Consider the following 20,334-nt stretch of genomic DNA (forward strand, 5'->3'; position numbering starts at 1 on the left):
TCATGAGTTAATCTATGTATGTGTATTTTTAACATGAGTTAACTCACGTACCACAAGAATGAATAAAAATAAAAGGGAGAAGAAAAATTCTTAAATAATAATAATAAGGGTAATCATATTTGCACAACTTTTTTACTACAATTTTTGGGACAATATTACTGTGCTCTCTTTTCATTGGTCAAAAACAATAAAGAAAGAAAATAAGAAGATAACGTGAATATGAGAGAGAAACTTATACAAAAATTATACAAATATCCTACAGAAGAAAAAAAATATCCTACAGAAAGCGTGATTAAAGATAGGTAACATAGCATTGTTACCAAAGAAAAGACAGGGTAGCCTTCGGGTCAGTTTACATGAAAAGGATAAGGGCCGGCGGTCCTACAGAGAAACTTCGCCTACTCAAGATGGAATCAAATATTCAACACTCTCTATCAAAAAAAAAAAACATATTCAACTCTCTTTTGTCTTAATTAATCTTGTCATGAGATTCTTGTAGAAAAAAACAAAACAATGCCATAAGATTCTTTTTTTTCTTTTCTTCTTTTTTAATATTTTTTTTAAAAATTCAATAATTGTATTGTATTTCATCCGTGTAAGTAAACTTCATCTGAACATTGTATTATTATGTTTCTTTTTAAGGGTTTCCATTATTCATTATTGTATTATTTAGTGTGTGTATATATAGAGACGGTTAATTTACACCCACTTCATGACACTAAGGAATAGTAAGTTGGTAGATTAAGCTTCCTCAAAAAAATTAAAGTTAGTAGATTAAGGTCTCCTTTGGATTAAGTTTATTTAGAGTTTATGAAAGATAGTTTATGCAAATAAATAATCTTTTATATTAATTAATAAGTTTTTACTAACAAATGAATGAATATCGTTTTGTCTTTGTCAAAAAATATCTCTAGAAAAAGAAATAACATATAGATTAGTGGTTAAAAATTCATCTATTAAAATAGATAAATAGGAAATCCAGGATTCAAACACTGATCTTTACATAAATAATACGATGTCTGTACCAACTCGGTTATAGTCCAAGAGACAATTTGTAAAATATTTGATGGAGTATGAAAACAATTATGTATAAATTTATTATTTAATTATAAAAGAATAAAAATATGCGTCTCAAATTTCAACCATTTATTATTTTATGGGCGTAGCAAAGAAACTGTTTAGTACAAATACCGGTGTGTATTTAATTAATTGGGCACCTAACATTCTACCTATTTCCACTCAAAAAACATTCTACCTATTTTTTGGTAAATTAGACAATTCACACATTTTTTGCCCATAAAGAAAACCTCTCCCAAAACTAACGTTGCTCATTTTTAAGACTAGATTCAAATTCAAAACTACTAAAGTTTTATAAAAAATAAATAAAAAACAATATAAAATGAGAGATTAGTAGATTACATTATTGTTAAATGCATGCGTAAGGTAGTGAGATAATAGAATGTCATGATCATCCAACTTGATACGCCACTGCAACTACCTCTCACCTTTATTATTTAAATCTTCCCTATCACTTCCTCTTCACTCATTCTCCTTCCTTCAATCATGGACTTTTCTCAATTTTCCACTATCCTCTTTCTCACCGTCATCCTAACCATCTTTGCCGCCGTTTCCGGTAGCCGTGACCTCCCCGGAGATTATATCCGATTGCCATCTCAATCTCAAGCCTCCAGGTTCTTCCATGAGCCTGAAAATGATGACAACGATCAAGGGACTAGGTGGGCTATTTTACTTGCTGGTTCTAATGGTTATTGGAATTATAGGCATCAGGTACATATGATTCTTTATGTCTATATCTATCTATACATAAACTTTTTTTTTTAAAGGATCTATACGTACATAAATATTAGTTACTATGTGACGTGATGTAATTTTTTTTTTTAAAGAACTTTAAAAACCAACATAAATAGGTAAAATCATGAAGTGATTTGATTGGATGAAATATATATATATATATAATGATCCTTTGTATTTGATGATGTTACTTATAATCCTTGAGTTTTTTTTTTTACTAAATATAATCTAAGTTTTTATTTTTGACGGGGGTATATATCATTGAGTTTGTTTCAAGTATTACTATTTTTAGTAATAATACAAGTCTGGTTATCACTTGATTTTAATTTGGTCTTTCTAAGAATTGGTTATTTTCAACTTCGTTACTACTTCCTACTTACACCTCACTCTTATCTCATGACACTCCAATACAGATTAATGAAAATGTTCGATTTGAACAATCATGTAAATTTTATCCAAAAAAAGTCATGTATATCAGATCTCACACATACACACGTATATGTTTCACATTCATTGGCTTATTTGATCCAAAGATTGTATCAACATGTTATTTTTGTCTCTCAATCAATTTTGATGGTTAGTCCAGAACTTTTAAATACCACCGTAAGTGGATGATGAGAATGGACCCTTCAGATTAGGATTAGTCAATGTTTGGATCAAATATAAAGTTTTTATAAAAAAAAATATTTTTGTATTATAAAAAAATGAAATTTTAAATTTTTAAAATGATGAATAATTTAAAAATTATAGTAATTTAAATAATACATCAACTAATATTACTTGTTGTCTATTAAAAAAAGAAACTAATATTTCTTATAATTTAAATTTAAAGTCAACTAAACAAGCAACTAATATTACTTGTAAAAAAAATAGCAACTAATATTACTTATAATTTAAAGTCAACTGGTTTATTAATTTACTTTATGTTTGTAAGTGTTTATCTACTGCTTTTACCAAAGAGTTGCTGTATAGCAGTGAGCATCAAAATGAAAATAGTTGAATGTATGGGGACTAAATTGAGAAACAATTTATGTACAGGGATTAAATGGAAACTGTTTAATACAGAGATAATGTTGAAATTCAGTAGGATTGTTAATACAAATGATCAATAGCATATTTTAGTCTTAATCTCTTTGTGTATTTATTTAGCTATTTAGTTTTAATGTTGAGTTTTTGTTGCTTGCTTCATCAGGCTGATGTTTGTCATGCGTATCAATTGTTGAGGAAAGGTGGCTTGAAAGAAGAAAACATTATTGTTTTCATGTATGATGATATTGCTTCCAATGTAGAGAATCCAAGGCCTGGAGTCATAATTAACAAACCTGATGGTGGTGATGTTTATGAAGGAGTTCCAAAGGTAAAGTCAATTTTAGTTTCTTGCAACTAGCACCGACACTTCACACTAAAGACGTCTCTGATGTTCGACAAATGTCGGTGTCCATATTGTTACATTCAATAGCTTCAATTTCTCAAATGATTACTGGTGTGTATGTGTTAGTGTTGTGTCCAGTGTTCGTGTCTATTTTATTGCTTCATAGGTTTTTACTTTTTAGGCATCTAATGTCCTATTGCTATGTAATGTTTGATTATCTAATAAGAGCTTTTTCTTATGACAGGATTACACTGGTGCAGAGGTACATGCTGACAATTTCTATGCTGCTTTACTTGGAAATAAATCAGCTCTTACAGGTGGGAGTGGGAAAGTTGTGGATAGTGGTCCCAATGATCATATTTTTGTATACTACACTGATCATGGAGGTCCAGGGGTTCTTGGTGAGTAATTCCAATTTCTTTTCATAGAAACTTTTTGATGAAAGACATGGCTTGTGAGAGAGATTGTTTGCTATGTAGTAATAACACCGACACTTCAGATTGAAGACGTGTTTGGTGTCCCCACTTGTGTTGAACACAAACACGACACCGACACATGTCATAATATTCAATTACTTCTATATTTGAAAATACTACTGGTGTCGATATGTTAGTGTTAATGTCTGTCTCTGTCTCTGTCTGTGTTTGTGCTTCATAAGTTGTTTTTATGTGTTTACGGATGGTAAAAGCCTAAGCCTTGTTTGAGGTTATTGCCGACAAATAGTGTGTTTATAATTTATTGTTACTCTTGTTTGATTGAATTGATATCATTTGCATGATGATGTCTGTGTCAAATTGAACCTCTCCCATATGATTTCCTCAAAGTGGAATTTGTGTTCTGTGGTTGCTGTTTATGCACAATAAACCAAAAACAGTTAGAATGAAATATTTCAAAATTGTATTTATTGGATCATTACATGACTACGTGTTTGTTTTGTTTATACTTTCTACTAATGATATATGTTCCTTTTCTATTTTTTATTTGGTCTCTTCAGGTATGCCCGTTGGTCCTTACTTGTATGCATCTGATCTGAATGAAGTCTTGAAGAAAAAACATGCTTCTGGATCATATAAGAGCCTAGTAAGTCACTAGTAATAGTCGATTTCACGTTCTTCTTTATTTCAATCACCGTTTGTTCTGTGTAGTTCTTCAATGTTTGAATTTAATTATTTCAGGCTAAATAATTTGTCTGTCAATAGAAGCCAAATTAAGCTAATCAAAATCCGCACACTAAATTTTTTCGACTTATTAAATGGTGGTACAGGTATTTTATCTGGAGGCATGTGAATCTGGCAGTATATTTGAAGGACTTCTTCCAGAAGATATCAATATCTATGCGACAACGGCTTCAAATGCAGTAGAAAGCAGTTGGGGAACATATTGCCCTGGGGAGTACCCTCCCCCTCCTCCAGAGTACTCAACCTGCTTAGGTGACCTATACAGTATTGCTTGGATGGAAGACAGGTATGTGACTAAGAAGGAGAAAATTATATCATAGAACAGATGAATTTGATGCATTACTTATTATAACCATACAATTACCATGGAGTAGTTCAAAACTTTGATTATTCTAATTTTTTTTTTTTTTTTTTTGCACTTGTACATTTGATTTATAATTAGATCACAAGAGTTTTTTTAATAACTAATTTAATTTTTCTTTTACATATGAGCAGTGACATACACAATTTACGAACTGAAAGTTTGCACCAGCAATATAAATTGGTAAGTTCTTGTTGCTCACTTAATTTAATTTGTTTTATATCAACTGATGTGAATTGAAGAATGAAATTCAATACCTTGAATGCTTAATCACATACGAGAAACTTCAGTTTGTTTTTTATTATATTAGGAGTTTGGTAATTGATGCCTTATTTGCTAATGTGGTGCAGGTTAAAGATAGGACTATCAATGGTTACTATGGTTCTCATGTGATGGAGTATGGTGATGTAGGGCTTAGCAACAATCATCTCTTCCTATATTTGGGTACAAATCCTGCCAATGACAATATTAGTTTTGTGGATGAAAGCTCCTTGAAATTGAGATCGCCTTCAACAGCAGTTAACCAAAGGGATGCTGATCTCATTCATTTCTGGGATAAGGTATTCTTTACATGCAATGTTTATTCTTTGAGTTTGATATCTCGCGTGTCCGTGTATTTCAATTAAACGTAATGTATAAACATCCAAATGTAATTGGGATTCCCGAGAACAAGATCCAGTACGAGATATTGAGTATTTTTGGTGTTCATTGGCAGTTCCGCAAAGCACCTGAGGGTTCTCTGCGGAAAAATGAAGCACAGAAAGAAGTTTTGGAAGCAATGTCCCACAGGATGCATGTAGACAACAGTGTGAAACTGATTGGAAAGCTCTTATTTGGCATTGAAAAGGGTACTGAACTGCTCGACAATGTTAGACCTGCTGGATCACCACTTGTTGATAACTGGGATTGCCTCAAAACCATGGTACTACTTCCCTTGTTCCAGCTTCATCTATCTTTTCTTGTGCTTACATAGTAAATATATAAATTTTTATAAAAATATAATAGAATTAGATTCATAGATTTACGCATAAGCCATGGAGCAATGATAAAATTGTGTCTTGTGATATATTTGCATGATTTTACATAAAAAATATGGTCTATGAGAAAAAAACTCACCTCAATCTGTTTTTTTTTGGTTCAGGTGAAAACTTTTGAGACACATTGTGGATCCCTATCTCAGTATGGTATGAAACATATGAGGTCCTTTGCGAACATCTGCAATGCAGGAATACAAACTGAGCAAATGGCCGAGGCCTCAGCACAAGCTTGTGCCAGTATTCCTGCCAACCCTTGGAGTTCTCTACAAAGGGGTTTCAGTGCATAGTGCCTATAAAATGTGCACTTTGTAAAAATCATGTACAATTGTTACATAATGTTTTATGATTGTATATAGTCATAGATAATGTGCATTGATCATGATCTCTTGTCATGATTCTGTAAATACAATTGGAAAACTACTATGACATTGGGGAGTAGGGTTTTTGTCCATTTCTTAGAAATGCATGATTCTTTTACTACGGTTTTGGATAGAACGAGGTACGCGTTTTTAGTACCGGTGACATATTAAGCCTTTGTTCGTCCAAAATCATAGTAATTGAGCTCTCAATTTCTTTTGATAAATGGAGATGATCTCTACTTGATATTGTGGGGGTCCTCTTGTCACAAACAAGTATGTGAATATGTTTTTAATCCCATCAGTTATAGGGTTGTATTGTAGCAAGATAAATAATTTCAAGGGATTATGGCATTTATAACAGGAGGGATAAAAGACCACAGTTCTGCCTGTTGTGGAATGTCCAATATGATAGGGAACAAGGTCATGAGTGAATGCCAATGTGTATTGTGTGTAATAGTGGAAGTGGGTAATTGGCAGACAGGAGCTACCCTAGACACTTTGCAATAGAATTGACAATCCTTTGTACAATTATTTTAGTATAATGTGTGTAATTCATACAACTACTATTGTTTACTATTAATGATGATGTTGTATATATATTTGGTTAAATTATGCTGTTTCTTTAGTTAGTTACTTGAGATTGATTTTCAATTAAACCATTTTAGCTTAATTTTTCTTATAGTTTTTTTAAAAAAATAAAAAATCAGTGATCACCAAGTGACTAACAACATAATTATGCTGTTAGTCGTTGTTAATTTTTTTGCAAATTGTAATAACTAATTGAATAATGTTATCTTTTGATAGGTTATCATATGTGAGATCGGATAGTTTAACTAATTTGAGCATATGTTGAAGGAAAGGAGGACCTAAGTTCAAACTCTTTAAGGAGAAAAAAACATTAACCTAAAAATCAATTACTAACATAAAGTAGGTAATGATGAAGTGCTAAGTTTCAGATAGGTTTTTTAAAATATAACAAAAAGTTAATAAATCATTAATAAATAAGATTTCTTTCCTTTCAAAAAATAAAATAAAAAAGATTTCTTTGAAGAAAAAAAATTTAAGAGCGAATTTGAAGGTCCATTTTAGTTTTTGAAAAAAAATTCATCATACCGATATTGTGAGTTTATCTCGATTGATAGAGATATTGACAAAAATAAAAGCAACTTTTAGTCCTTGAGAAAAATAAATTGAGACAAGTTAGTCATATCTCTCTTTGCTTATTTACTAATCTGGTATGAGAGAAGATGAAATAAAATTATGACACAAAAGATATATATATATATATATATATATATATATATATATATATATATATATATATATATATATATATATATATATATATATATATATATATATATATATATAAAATGAGATAAATAAAAATAAAAATAAATTTCATATAATCAACGACTTGTTTTCAATTTAATAAAATTATTAATAGACAAAAATAAGTTAAGAAAATATCAATCACAAATTATATTATTAATTAAAAGTTAAATATGTTTTTCATTGTTATAAAGTTATAGATGTTTTTGTAGTCCCTCTAATTATTTGAGTTATGCTAACAAGTACCCTTGAGGCACTAGTTAAAAAGCCATAAATAGAAATAAATTATAAATTTGATGTGAAAAAAATCTATTTTTAAGGTGTTTTCTTAAAAAAATAATAGTTAAGGTGTTGAATACACCATTTCTAAAATAAACTGTCTCTTTTAAGTTTTAAGTTTCTTAACAAGTGCACTAAGTACATCTGTTAGCATTTCCCTAATTATTTTCTTTAAACATTGGTCCTCCAAAAACCTTTTGTCATCAAATTTAGTTTTTAGTGTATATTTTGTGTTGAGTAAATTAAGAATTTACAATTAGTTTGCCACATGTATATTTAAATTGTAATGCATTCGTGTGACACACGACTCATCAAATTTATTGTTTTTATATAATAAAATAGATTTTATTCATTTAAATATTTTAATTAATATCAAATATATGTTTTTTAAGAAAATCAATTAACTTAAATTTGAAAGTTGTCTCGATTTATTTTTCTGAACACTAAAGGTTGCTTTTATTTTTTCATGGACTAAATTGCGTCTTGCAAATTTTTCTCATGGACTAAATTGCTTTTATCGTTTGGATATGAGTCTCGCCCTCCACGACATGATCCCTTGACAAGATCTATGTGGCACAACTCCTCCTTAATTTTTCCTCTTCTCTCATCTCTCCTTGTAGTTAGTGGCAGTACAAACAAAGAACATGGGTTTTGAGAGGTTATGGTAAAACTTGTGAAACTGCTTGAAAATGTAAAGTGTAGTTTGATGCAAGAATCTTTAAGGGGGAGGAAGGAATTCTAAGTGTTAAAGAGGTAAAGATGAAATCTTGTGACACTATAATGTAGTTGGTGACAAGAGCAAGGTGATTGATGGTCAGAGTGACATCATCATCAATTTAAAGGCAAGGCGGAGAATTGTTGTATATGTTGTAAAACCTCATCGTTAGGAGAAGTCTTAAAATTTTGGTGTTGTTATGCCTCATGTCGTGCATGAGGCACATAAATGTACTACTCAATAGCCCTATCGCTACTTTCCTGTGTGTGAGGTGCATGCATGCGTTCGGTATCAAAAGGGGGAATTCTTATGAGACCAAAATGTTAATAATTGAATCATTTTGGGTTATACTATAGGGTTGGGAAACAATATTAACACCTTGGTGACTGAAATCATTGAGTCTCTTGATCAAGAGAAGATATTAGAAAAAAAATGTAGAAATGAAGGTCTATTCTTGGAGGCTAATTTCTTCCAATCCTTGTATCCCTTTGTAAGAAACTCTTTGTTAGTAGATTCAAGATTTACACTCTAAGTAGATCAAATTTGAATTGAACTGGATAAATATATATTGATGTATTCTTCTCCTTTTTTTCTTTATTGTCTATGTTTGTTTAATCACTATGATAATTGGTTCTTGCTAATTTTGCTTCACAAATCAAAGTATCGGTGTGAGTTTGTCCAAATTCACGACATGTACATCTAGAAATACACTTTGAACAAAGTATATAGTCATAAAGCATACTTTCAAAAGCAAAAGATCTTTTTAGTGAAATGAAAAGTAATTACCCTTCCAACCTACCTCCATAAGTCTATGAACGACCCTATTGTGTTTCGATGGTTGCCCATTAGACACTTTAATTTCGCTCCCAGTCAATTTTTTTTTAATGTAAAGTCTGATATGGTAACTTTCGATTAACTTTTTTCAGGATGACGAGTAAATTTGAGGCGCCTAAAGAGAGCGTACACAAAACCCATTTGTTTAATTTTTTTATTTTGGATAAATACACAATAGCACAAAGCCCACTTTGAGTAACCTAAAACACACCCCACTCATTACTCTCATCTAACGGCTCTACATATTCCGTTTACAAAAAACCAACGGCAGAAAGGCTCTCACAAACGACGTAACGTGTGTTCTATGGATGGTTCAAGTAAGGATAAACAAGAGCCGCCAGATATAAAATTTACGGGCAGAATTCATCACAGTGTAGCAGAAGATGTATAAAAACATGTCTTCACAGAAAAACAGAGCATTTCATTTCATTCTATCACAAGAACAAAAGAGAACGACGAAGAACAACAACAGCAACAAATTTTCTATGTCCTTTCACCATTCTCTTTGCCAAACCAAACATCATCGTTTAAGATCTTAATTTTCATTACTGAATGGTTAACGCTAAGGATCTACTAATTTCTTTAACATAATTAAGGTTTCTAAAATCTAAATTATAATTATAAGACGCTTCAATTTCTAACTGTTTCTTCTTTAACCAGAATATCTAATTTCATTTTGTTTTTGGTTTATTTTCTATGTTTGCAGGTATTCAATTGTTAATTGTTAATCATCAAGTTAATTCTGTTCAGAAGAGTGCATTTTTTGGTTCATTTTGTTGTATTTTGAAGGTGTTCAAATTTTCAGTTTCAAAGCTTTTGATTCTGTTTCATTCTTCTATTCTCTGTTTGAATTCTATGCTAAAGTTTTTCTGCTTTTTTGTGTATATGCAGATAAGCACTTATATGCAGAAATTCGAAATTCTGGATTCTCTGATGAAAAAGTTGTAGATCGAAGCTTTGAAATGTCATTGTTAGTTAGATTTTAGGTATGGATTTGTATTTTCTGAAAATAAAATAATTTTGAAGCTGACGGTTTTGAATTTTGATGAAATCGAATTAATTTAGAAAGTATAAATATCAAATTTGGAAGTGAAGAGTTGATTTTCATTGAAATCAAGTTTTTGACATTTTATTAATTTTAATTTTTTTTCAGTGAATACGATCGATAGTTCTGAAGAAGTTCTGGATTTCTATCTTCATCTTCATCATCTTGGCAGGGACTTGAAAGAAAATCTCATTTTCTTCTGGTTGGTGATGTGCCAGAAGAATTTGATTATTCACTAATTGTAAGTTTTTTCGTTAATTATTGCATTAATTTTCATGGTTTATTGCTTTTTATTTTATTTTATTTTCATCCTTGCTCTTGCAAATGATTTTGATGTTCTTACTATTTTTTCTGAAAAAATAATATAAGTATTGTAGATTTAAGTCAACTTTGAAACTACACTTTCGGCGTAGAGTATGCTTTGTACTTTGTGTAGTTCTCTCTTTATTTCTGTTTATACAATTTTTACTTTTTATGTTATGTTCTGTTTCTTCTTCTTCTTCTTCTTCTTCCTTCTCCTCTTTGTGTTCTTCCATGTGTTTAATATTTTTGAATTGGTTTAAGAGCAAAATCGGTGAAACAATCTTAATCCTTTTCTATGTGCAAATTGAACTGAATCTCTTCTAATTTGGTAAAATATTTTCATAATTTTTTTTTGTCAGAAAAATATTTTCATAATTTGAAGTGAGGTACCCCTCATAATTTTCACCATCCATTTTTTTGTCTTCGTATCAAGATGCTCCCTTTGCACTATTCCCATGGCTATCATTTTTATTTCTTCTCGAAAACAGTGGACCAAAGTATGCAACTTGTTTTATTTAATTTAATAATAATGGAGTATATTTTTTTTCTAATAAAAAACTTAGGTGAATTTGATTTCAAAGTTCATTAGGGTTTGAGTAAGCTCCAAAGCTCAGAGAAACGTTTTAAAAAATAATTGTAGATCAATCACTAAAGAGATAATTATGTTGACAAGGGAAGTTGAATCTATCGAGAGCAGAACCCACCCATGTTCTTGCGGGATATGGATTCAACTCCTTACCAACCTTCATTGGCACAACACGATGATATATAGATAGATAATAGATGCATAATGTGTTATAAATATTATAAACAAATTATATAGTATTTTATAATGATAACGACCCTGACCTAATTGTAGTCTTGCAAAAAACACAGCAAATTCTAATTTCAAGTTTATTTGAAACATGAATATGTAATAAATTTATGGTGTTAGATATTCTCTCTCTTTTTTTTGTTTTGTTTTGTTACAAATGATGTTAGATATTCTACTAGTAATAATTTTGTCCAAATAAAAATATTTTACTAATAATGTTCTACTTGCAAACTCCTATTTTACTAATTGATGATATAATGATGTCAGGGAGGAGGGAGTGATGGATAAGGAATCACATAACAACCATGACAGCAGCAACAACATTGCTAGCTTAAGAGATGATAATAGAGACAAAAATGAAGGAGGGGATGGGTCTAGTTCCTTGTTATTGAGGGCTAGCTCAGATGGATTCAGACAATCATCCACGTCAGATTTGGTGTTACAATGGGGGAACAGGAAGCGATTAAGGTGCATGAAGGTACAAGTTAAACAAGATTCTTTAAACCCGGTTCAAAGGACAACGGTTCGAGTGGACCGGAGGGTTATTAGAACCGAGAAAGATACTTCAAACCGGTTTGGAACATCCCACACTGATAATAACATTGTGAATGGTCATAGTCATAATAATCAAAATCAGAGTAACGGGTATCCTAGTCTTCGTCAACGTGCCCCTTCTCCACAGCAACCTCCTCCAAGGATTCTCAGGTACTTGTCATTTGTTTATCTTTTCCACTTTTGACTTGCTTACATTAATATTTCTTAAAATCATGCAATTTTTGTTGTGAAAAAAATGTGATTGTGATGTGAGTTGTGACATGAAGGTTTTCGTGTGATTTTTTTTGCTATTGTTATTAAGTGCGTGTTTGGATTTGCGGTGAGTTTGAGAGAATCACGACGTTTCATCGTGAATTCAGTAATTCTATCTTGATTTCAAGTTAACATTGCACCAAGTGGTGATTGATTTGAGTGTGGAAAAAAACTCGATTGGGATTTGATATGTAGCATTTGATTTTTTATCAACGTTTTGGTGATTGCTGCGCGATTGTGGTCGAGGTGTGACATCAATTAGGGTTTTAAGAAATTATCGACTATTCGAGACATCAATTTTTCATGTTTTTGCAATTGAAGATCGATTGTGATTAAAATTGCATTTAATCGTGATTCAATGTAATATTAGGATCGTGGTCATAATGAGATTGCAATTTTAATTATTTTCAGCAAGAGCTTAAGATAATTGTGAATAGTATAGATTAAATTAGGTGAAATGAAAGTAAACATGATCAAACAAATGCCTTGGTTACAAAATTGTTATATGCCAATTTCTTTGATTGAGAAAGATGTACCACACTACCACCTTTACACACTAGCAAGCTATAAGCATAGCTCTTGCTCGGACTATGGAAGGAAGACTCGGGATACTTTCCCTCCAGCTCTGGGTAGCTCCCTTTTGGTCAATGACGCTGGTGTTCAACACTCAAGAGTCTAATTTTCCCCCCTTTTCGACTTCGTTTTTTCCTTTCAAGTTGGGGAGGTAATTCACTTCAAATATTGGTGAGTCATTTGATCTGGGTTTGTAGATCAATATTGGATAAATCAAATATTGGATCAATATTGGATAAATCTATATTATGACTTTCGTAAATCAAGTTCAAAATACAAAGTTGATATGTGATATGTCTCGTCTCTGTCAAATCCAAGGATTTATCAAGTGGTTGTATGGATACATGTGATCCAAGTCCTCCTTCAATATAGATCCTCTTCCGTCGTCTAGGCAAACCTCAGTTGTTTGCTGAACGACCATAGAGGTTTGGGACCTATTGTAAAGATAGAGTTTAATCTCCGAGAAATGATAAGTATAGTTTTAATCTTCAATAACGTTGCTGATGGTTTGTGTATTTTGGGTTGTTCTCCTGAAAACCTTTAGGTTATGGATCAGTCCCATCCTTTCATTAAGGAGTGACCATCCGTTGATGGTTTACGATGTAGTTTTGTGTAGTTTCGTTTTGGGTTTTGGCCCCCTTCTTAACCATAACATGGTAACCAAAACTCTAATATGCGCCAAATTGATTACTTTTAGGATAACTTTATGTTATTTGTTAACAGTTGCTATTCTGTACTGTGGGGGAGTTGAACTGAGGATCTCTTTATACTCCAATTCATATGTTCCTCCCCAAATCAGATAAACAAAATAGATCTCTTTATTACTTTTAGAATAATTTTGGTCCTTTATTTCCGTTTATTGCATGGTTAATGGCATCGTATCTAGTCAAACAGTATCCGATAATCTTGTAGGAACTTGTTGGTAGAATTTGTGTGGAAGTAATAGATTCATGTCTGCCACGGATTTCCTGAGGAGGGTTGAAGTAAATAAAACAAATTGAATCTTCAGCTTAAAAAAGAAAATGTCACTACTACTGTGAATGAGTATAAATAATTGGTCGGTGATTGCTGGCGAGCCAATTAGATATCGTTGTCTATATAAAGTGGCATTGACGATATTTTGCTGCATTTGGGCTATGAATAATACATACACTTATATTATTATGACCATAAAGCCTTATTTTTTGTCCACTCACCAATTGGTAGGTCCTCACAAACGATCTCATCCGAATTAAACGACCAGCTCACGGTGAGTGCGTGAGATTCCCATATCTTTACTTTCCTCGAAATTAATCTATTTTGCCAAGGTATCATTTATTTTTTTATATATGAACCGGATTGTGCAAACATCTATAGAGACTAATTCTTCGAGCCGGATAGTTTTAAGGTATTGTTATTATGACTAAGCTAGGACTAACCCGAATTTTTTGTTATTTCATAAGAGTAGTTGATATATTCATTATGTATGCCATCTTCTAGTAGTGCTGTGTTTTGTGTCTGCAAATTGACATTGATTATGATGAAATTGATAGTTATATGATATGATACACTTCTAGATTTGGTTGATATGATATTATATGATAATGATCATAGAGGTTTATGTAAATCGTTGGGTTATCTTGAAGATCATGTTCATAACTAACTGCTTTACACTTTGTGGATCTAGATCTGAAACACCGTAAAGTATCAAACCAACCCCTCAATTTTTGCTTTTGTTTTGTTTCGTGTTTTTGGTACTACCCTCAATTTGTTTATTTATTTATTTATTCTCTTAAACATAAACATAAATATCATCATGAGGATGTTGATAATACCAGACTTTGTCGGGACATGAAACGGAGGGTCTTCCTCCACGTGTTAATCTGAAGTCATTTTCTATAACAAAACCCATTTACAACCGTTGGATGATATACCAGGTGTTAGATCTGGTACGTCCTATTCTTCATTCCAACACGTAGTAATAAATAAAGTAATATTTCATCTTTTCTTCAATAGCCCATAATCAATCCAGATCCAACGGCCCTAAACGTTTCGTGGAACCAGCTGTGTCCGTTATGAATCACCTTCACTTTACATAACCTTAACGTTGTGTCTCTCCAACATCTCTCTATCTACCTAAAACCTTTTCATCTAAGTTAAAATAACGTTAAAGACACAAACACCGAACAATCCAAAAACCACCTTATAATCTACAAAACACACAAAACCTGTTTATGTTCCAACTTCTCCAACGCTGATATTTAATTTCAGATTGACCCTTATTAAGGTCAATTTCGTAAATCCACTTCTCCCAATTTTACTTATTTATTTATTTATTCAAACAAACAAATATTCTCTATTTTTATTTCCTAATGCATATTTAATTTGTTTTCTATATTTATCATGTCATGTTTCATATTCATAGATTAATAATTAGAAACATATCATATCATAGAATAAATCATAACTTTTATTTCCTTTCTTGTATTTGATGTTTAGGAACACAGAAGGTTCAGGTGCTATGAGAGGAACACAAACCAACGGACCAGAGAGGGGTGGGCATGAAAAAAGAGGGACCCACACCCATCACAATGAACACAATAACAACAATAACAAATCTGCAGCTTCATCTGATAACGCTTTGGATGGGAAGAAAGGTGGAGGGTCATCTTCTGGTAGTGGTGATGCTACCCCTGCGGTGTGGCCACCAAAGTTTGTGATTGCCTTGACTAACAAGGAGAAAGAAGAAGATTTTATGGCTATTAAGGGTTCTAAGCTGCCTCAAAGACCTAAGAAGAGAGCCAAATTGATACAACGTACCCTCAATGTAAGCTTTACTTTCCCTTAATTCTTTGTTTTGCTTTATTTTCTTCAATTTAATTTACTTTATTTAACTGTTTATCTTATTGATGAAGCTTTTATTTAGTAGATTGGAAAAGTTTATGCATTAGAGAATTAATCCTAATTGTTGGGAACAAATTTTATTAGAGGTGTTCGTCACGTGATCTTAGCGTACAAAGTGTAAGAAAAGTTTTTTTTTGTTAAATGTGATAAACAAGGATGGTATAATTTTGTGTGATCTTAGCTTAGAAATTGAATGAAAAACTTCAAGTAAACTCCTTCCATAATAAATTATAAGCAAAATGTGATAAAACTACATTTTCAATACCAAGGAGAAATTATTATTAATAATAGTGACATTAGCACCTCTTGAACAAATTATACATCAAATTATTTTAGTATAATCTCAAAGGGTTATAGAGATGGTTAGACATAGAATTTACATTATTTGTAAATTAGTTTGTAAATAGTTTTTATTTTTGTTGATAGGCTTTACAAAAATTTAATTATGTACCCTTTCTTAAAATTGATAGTTATCCTTGGTCTTTGTTTGTGCCTCACATAATTTAAATATTTAATTATAAAAAAGATTGTGATTTTTAGTGGGCATCCTCTTTTATTTTTCCTTTGAACCCTATATGCCTGGAAAAGCCATACGTAAATAGAGGTTGGCTGCTTATGGATTGCTATACACGCGTCAACGGGACCATGGTTCACATTAAGTACTGCAGTAGGTCTTAAAAAATAAAAAATAAAAAAAATATCCAATTTGATTCTTCACAATTTCTTTACAACCTAGACCTAATTTGATTCATGAAGAAAAAATAAATAACTATATTAGTTTTTCGCCCTTTTCATAATGGTTCCAATTCAGTCCCGGACTCGTCTGTGTGTCCGAGACGGAATGGAGCCGCAAAAAAAATCATAACGTATCTAATTTCACTGCCGGTTTGAAGACTTTGAAGGATAATACTAATGAGTATATTTGATGGGTTTTTCGACTCAAATCATCTAAACTTTTTTTTTTTTTTTTTCATTAAAAAATCAAAATAAAAATTCAATATGTCCAAATGCAAGTTGCACGCCGATGGTAGAGGAACGCTATCTGATTGCTTCGTTAGTATTGGTGATGGATCTATCTAGGGGCATAAAATAAAAAGTATAAAGTTGAAAATATTCTGAATTTTTTTGTTGCAAATTGTTATTTTGCTCGTCATAAAGAAAAAGATAAATATTTTGAATAGAGAAAGAAGAAAAGAAGCACTTGATTAGGCCCCACATCCACGTCAATTACTTAATATCTGGACTTGGTCTTTACGCATGTAATTGCATTTTTTCCTCTTTTATGGGTTTTTTGTTTTGACTAATCCTCTTTCGTGGTTCTACATACTACCTTTGATAGATAATAGATTATATATTTTTAGTCTATAAATTTTGTTTGTTTTTAAATATTGTGTATTATACCAACTTTCTATTTTGTTAGTTTTATTTGCGTGTTTAATATTCAGGGTAAAACTTGTTTGTATTGTAGTTAGTTCTTGTAATATGTGTTACATTAATTTTAGTTATATGGTCTATTTCGAGGGACTAACTAAAAATTAAAAGTTCGACAATTACAAGAATAATTATAATTGTATATTTTTAGTAAAAAACCTAATAACAGTATATTTGTAAATAATAAAAGCCAAGTGTTACAGCAACTAAAGACGAAATTAAGGTACTAGTCATTTTTTATTTTAATTAAAATTTTGTCGTGCTCTGAAGCAGTTTGTGGTCTAGGCATGTGTCCAGTTTTATATTGTGACACTGGAAATTGGACGTTGTGTTGGAAACCTGGATGGAGCAAGCTGGATAGTGGATATCATTAATTTGTTAATTTTATTATTATTAATAAAAATACCATACACTATACTAAAAAATAAATAAAAATACCATATACTAACCAACAACTTGAAATGTGATGAGTTGTCTTTCCTTCTTTAAATGGTTGTTGTTTTGAAGCATATTCATAGAAAAATATTAATTGTTTGTCCTCGTTTAATTGTTTGTTCTTTACTACCTCTTCAATTCATCTTCCTATTTTTATTTATGTGTATTGTTGCATATTGTGATTAATTTATTTTGCTTTGTATTGCAGCTTGTAAGTCCAGGTACATGGCTATCCGATCTTACCTTGGAACGATATGAAGTTAGGGAGAAGAAAATAACCAAAAAGGTATTGATCAATAAACAAACTTTTTTTCCTAAACTAATTTTTTTTATTTGTTGAAATATAAATAGAGAATATTGTTATTATTTTTTGTTTCATTTATCATATTATTTTATATATCTTGGCTTGACCTATAACCACTACACTAGTAAGTGTTTGTGATTCTTTAGCACATCGATAAAGAAACCTAATTTGGAATTTTATGCAGAGACCAAGAGGCTTAAAAGCAATGGGTAACATGGACTCAGACTCTGAATAGAAGATGCAAGGAAATGAGGAAATGGTATAATAGCAAAGGAATAGACCAAAAAAACTCTTGCTTTATGCTGTGGCTATTGATGTGAGAAATGTTGGGTTAGTGTAAAGTAAAATCGAATATAAATTAACTTGGTTTTGATCCTGTTTTTCTCACAGCCATGTTCATTTTTGTTCTCCAAAACGTCTATGCATAATTGTGAATGATAAGGAACCAATTTTCAGCTGAAGGATAAGCTTCAAGCTTTGGATGTCAAATTTACATCTCAATAAAATTGCTAGAATGTTAAAAATCGACTATAAAAATTCTTTGTCCAAAAGTAGAAGATTCTTAATGTTCACCGGTAAAAATAAAAGATTATTCGTCGGTAACGGTTTTCTTAAAAGATAAAGTAGAATAATTAGTTGAGATTCTCTTTTTAAAAATGACTATTAGATTTTAGATATATAGTTTAATTATGTAAATACGTATAATCATATAATAAATAATAAAATGAGAACTTGTACCAAAAAAAAAAAAATTAATAAAATGAGAACCTCTAACTCAAAATTACTCTTTGCCAAGATTTTTACTAGTGTTTATTGTATTTGACGGATAGTGATTTTTTTTTGGAAAGGTTATTAGTGAGTTTATGCTTTGTAGTAAAGTAAAAATTTCAGCATTGAAAACATTGGTATTTGTTGATATTGGTATGTTAGATATTCATGGTGTCTCGACTATGAAATGTTTTATGTGGTATTTGTCATTTCTTCTGCACATAAAAAAGTATGGTTAACTTAGTAGAACTAATAGAATTGATTAGACATACCTTTATTTATTTTTTCTTCATTCGATTGCCATTTTATTTGTTGTAGATTTACTGACAACTATAATTTACAAAGAAAAAGTAGGTATTTGTACGAAAAAAAAAAGCAATAGAGATATAAAGTTAAAAATAATGTGAGTATGAGAGATAAAATTATCATAAAATAGATGTTAAAATATCATTTTTTTTAACGAAAATGTGCTTATAAGATTTTATAAACTAGTATGTGTTAAATATAATATAATGAGATATGTTAATCGAAAGTTGGGAGATTAGTTAGAGTTGATTGTCTTGGTAAGAAAATGAACAACTTCTTCATTCTCTTGCCTTCTAACACTCAACACTCGAGTTATTGTAAAAAAATTTAAAGAGTTATTTAGACAGTTGACGCCATTTTCTTGAACTCTAGCTTACCTTGACAAATCACCACAAAAAATTCTTAACTTTCGGAAGTGTTTTAATGTTGCAAATCATATCTTTTGGCCTATGGTTTGAAAAAAAGAAGCGTCTATTAACTCAGGCATAAAGGCAATAAGTACTCTCACCGAATAAACATTCATTTCTTAACACGCATCTCAGATTAAAAGTGCAGTATTGTGGATTTTGGTAGCACTATCCGAATCAAAAATAGAGTTGATGAGAAGGATGTTCCAAGACTTACCAATGAGAAAGGCCGGTTGATTGTCCGAAATGCATCTATTCAAGGTGTTCATACCTCTAGTCTTAGAACCACTACACATATGTCACCTACCCAACCAGCCTAACCAAGCAAGTTACAACAGTCGCGCCCATACTTACACCGACCTTGCCAAACCATACTTCTCGAAAAACGCCATAACCCGAACCTTCTTCACATACAACACCCTTCACATACAACACCCCCACCTCTACCTACATTAACCTTTCCAAACCCTACCTTACCAAAATGGCCAGAACTTGAACCACTTCCCCACTCATTACGTGAGCAAGCATGGACTAGTTCTCAATCTATTAATGCAAATGATTCTCTTTCGACACCCTTTGTTGAGACTAGTTCCACAACCACTTAAGGATAGGTTGGAAGCAACCAAGTATCGTTTGCCACCTTCTACAAAACCAACATCCGTCACACATATGCTATCCAAGATAGCAAATGGAAGCAAGCTATATCTGATGAATAATTTCCTTCATCAACAATGGTACGTGATTCCATGTTCCTCCTCAACCATGTTTTAATGTCATTGGAAATAAGTGGAATTTTCGTCTGATGATGAACCTAAATGTATCCATTTTCTGGTATAAAGCATGATTAGTTGCAAAAGGTTTTCATCAACATCCTAGTAAATAGTAATGATTATAAGGAATTCAGCCTTGTCATCAAAGCTTCAAACAATCAAAATGGTACTGCAGATAAAATTGTCAATCTCAAGAATATAGACATCAA

At 31.4% G+C, this 20,334-nt stretch overlaps 2 protein-coding genes across 3 annotated transcripts; both read left to right on the forward strand.

Moving 5' to 3' along the window:
• The first annotated feature begins 1,523 nt into the window (after positions 1-1,523).
• LOC25482000 (vacuolar-processing enzyme) lies at positions 1,524-6,731 on the forward strand. Its single transcript, XM_013610451.3, has 9 exons — positions 1,524-1,788; positions 3,005-3,169; positions 3,429-3,585; positions 4,179-4,264; positions 4,449-4,648; positions 4,858-4,906; positions 5,074-5,283; positions 5,439-5,645; positions 5,865-6,731. The coding sequence occupies exons 1-9, from the start codon at positions 1,564-1,566 to the stop codon at positions 6,045-6,047; spliced, it is 1,482 nt and encodes a 493-aa protein (XP_013465905.1). The 5' UTR covers positions 1,524-1,563; the 3' UTR covers positions 6,048-6,731.
• Positions 6,732-9,663: 2,932 nt separating this feature from the next.
• On the forward strand, positions 9,664-18,398 carry LOC25482002 (putative uncharacterized protein DDB_G0274535). Of its 2 annotated transcripts, XM_024775321.2 has the most exons (8): positions 9,664-9,875; positions 9,986-10,068; positions 10,171-10,265; positions 10,433-10,565; positions 11,709-12,146; positions 15,300-15,627; positions 17,779-17,856; positions 18,059-18,398. In XM_024775321.2, exons 5-8 carry the CDS (start codon positions 11,722-11,724, stop codon positions 18,107-18,109), a joined length of 882 nt encoding a protein of 293 aa, XP_024631089.1. In that variant the 5' UTR covers positions 9,664-9,875; positions 9,986-10,068; positions 10,171-10,265; positions 10,433-10,565; positions 11,709-11,721; the 3' UTR covers positions 18,110-18,398. The 2 variants fall into 2 exon arrangements, with proteins under 2 accessions (XP_024631089.1, XP_013465907.1); XM_013610453.3 differs by lacking the exon at positions 9,986-10,068.
• The last annotated feature ends 1,936 nt before the right edge of the window (positions 18,399-20,334 follow it).

Source organism: Medicago truncatula, chromosome 1 (assembly GCF_003473485.1).
Source record: "Medicago truncatula cultivar Jemalong A17 chromosome 1, MtrunA17r5.0-ANR, whole genome shotgun sequence".
In the NCBI taxonomy this organism is placed as follows: domain Eukaryota; kingdom Viridiplantae; phylum Streptophyta; class Magnoliopsida; order Fabales; family Fabaceae; genus Medicago; species Medicago truncatula.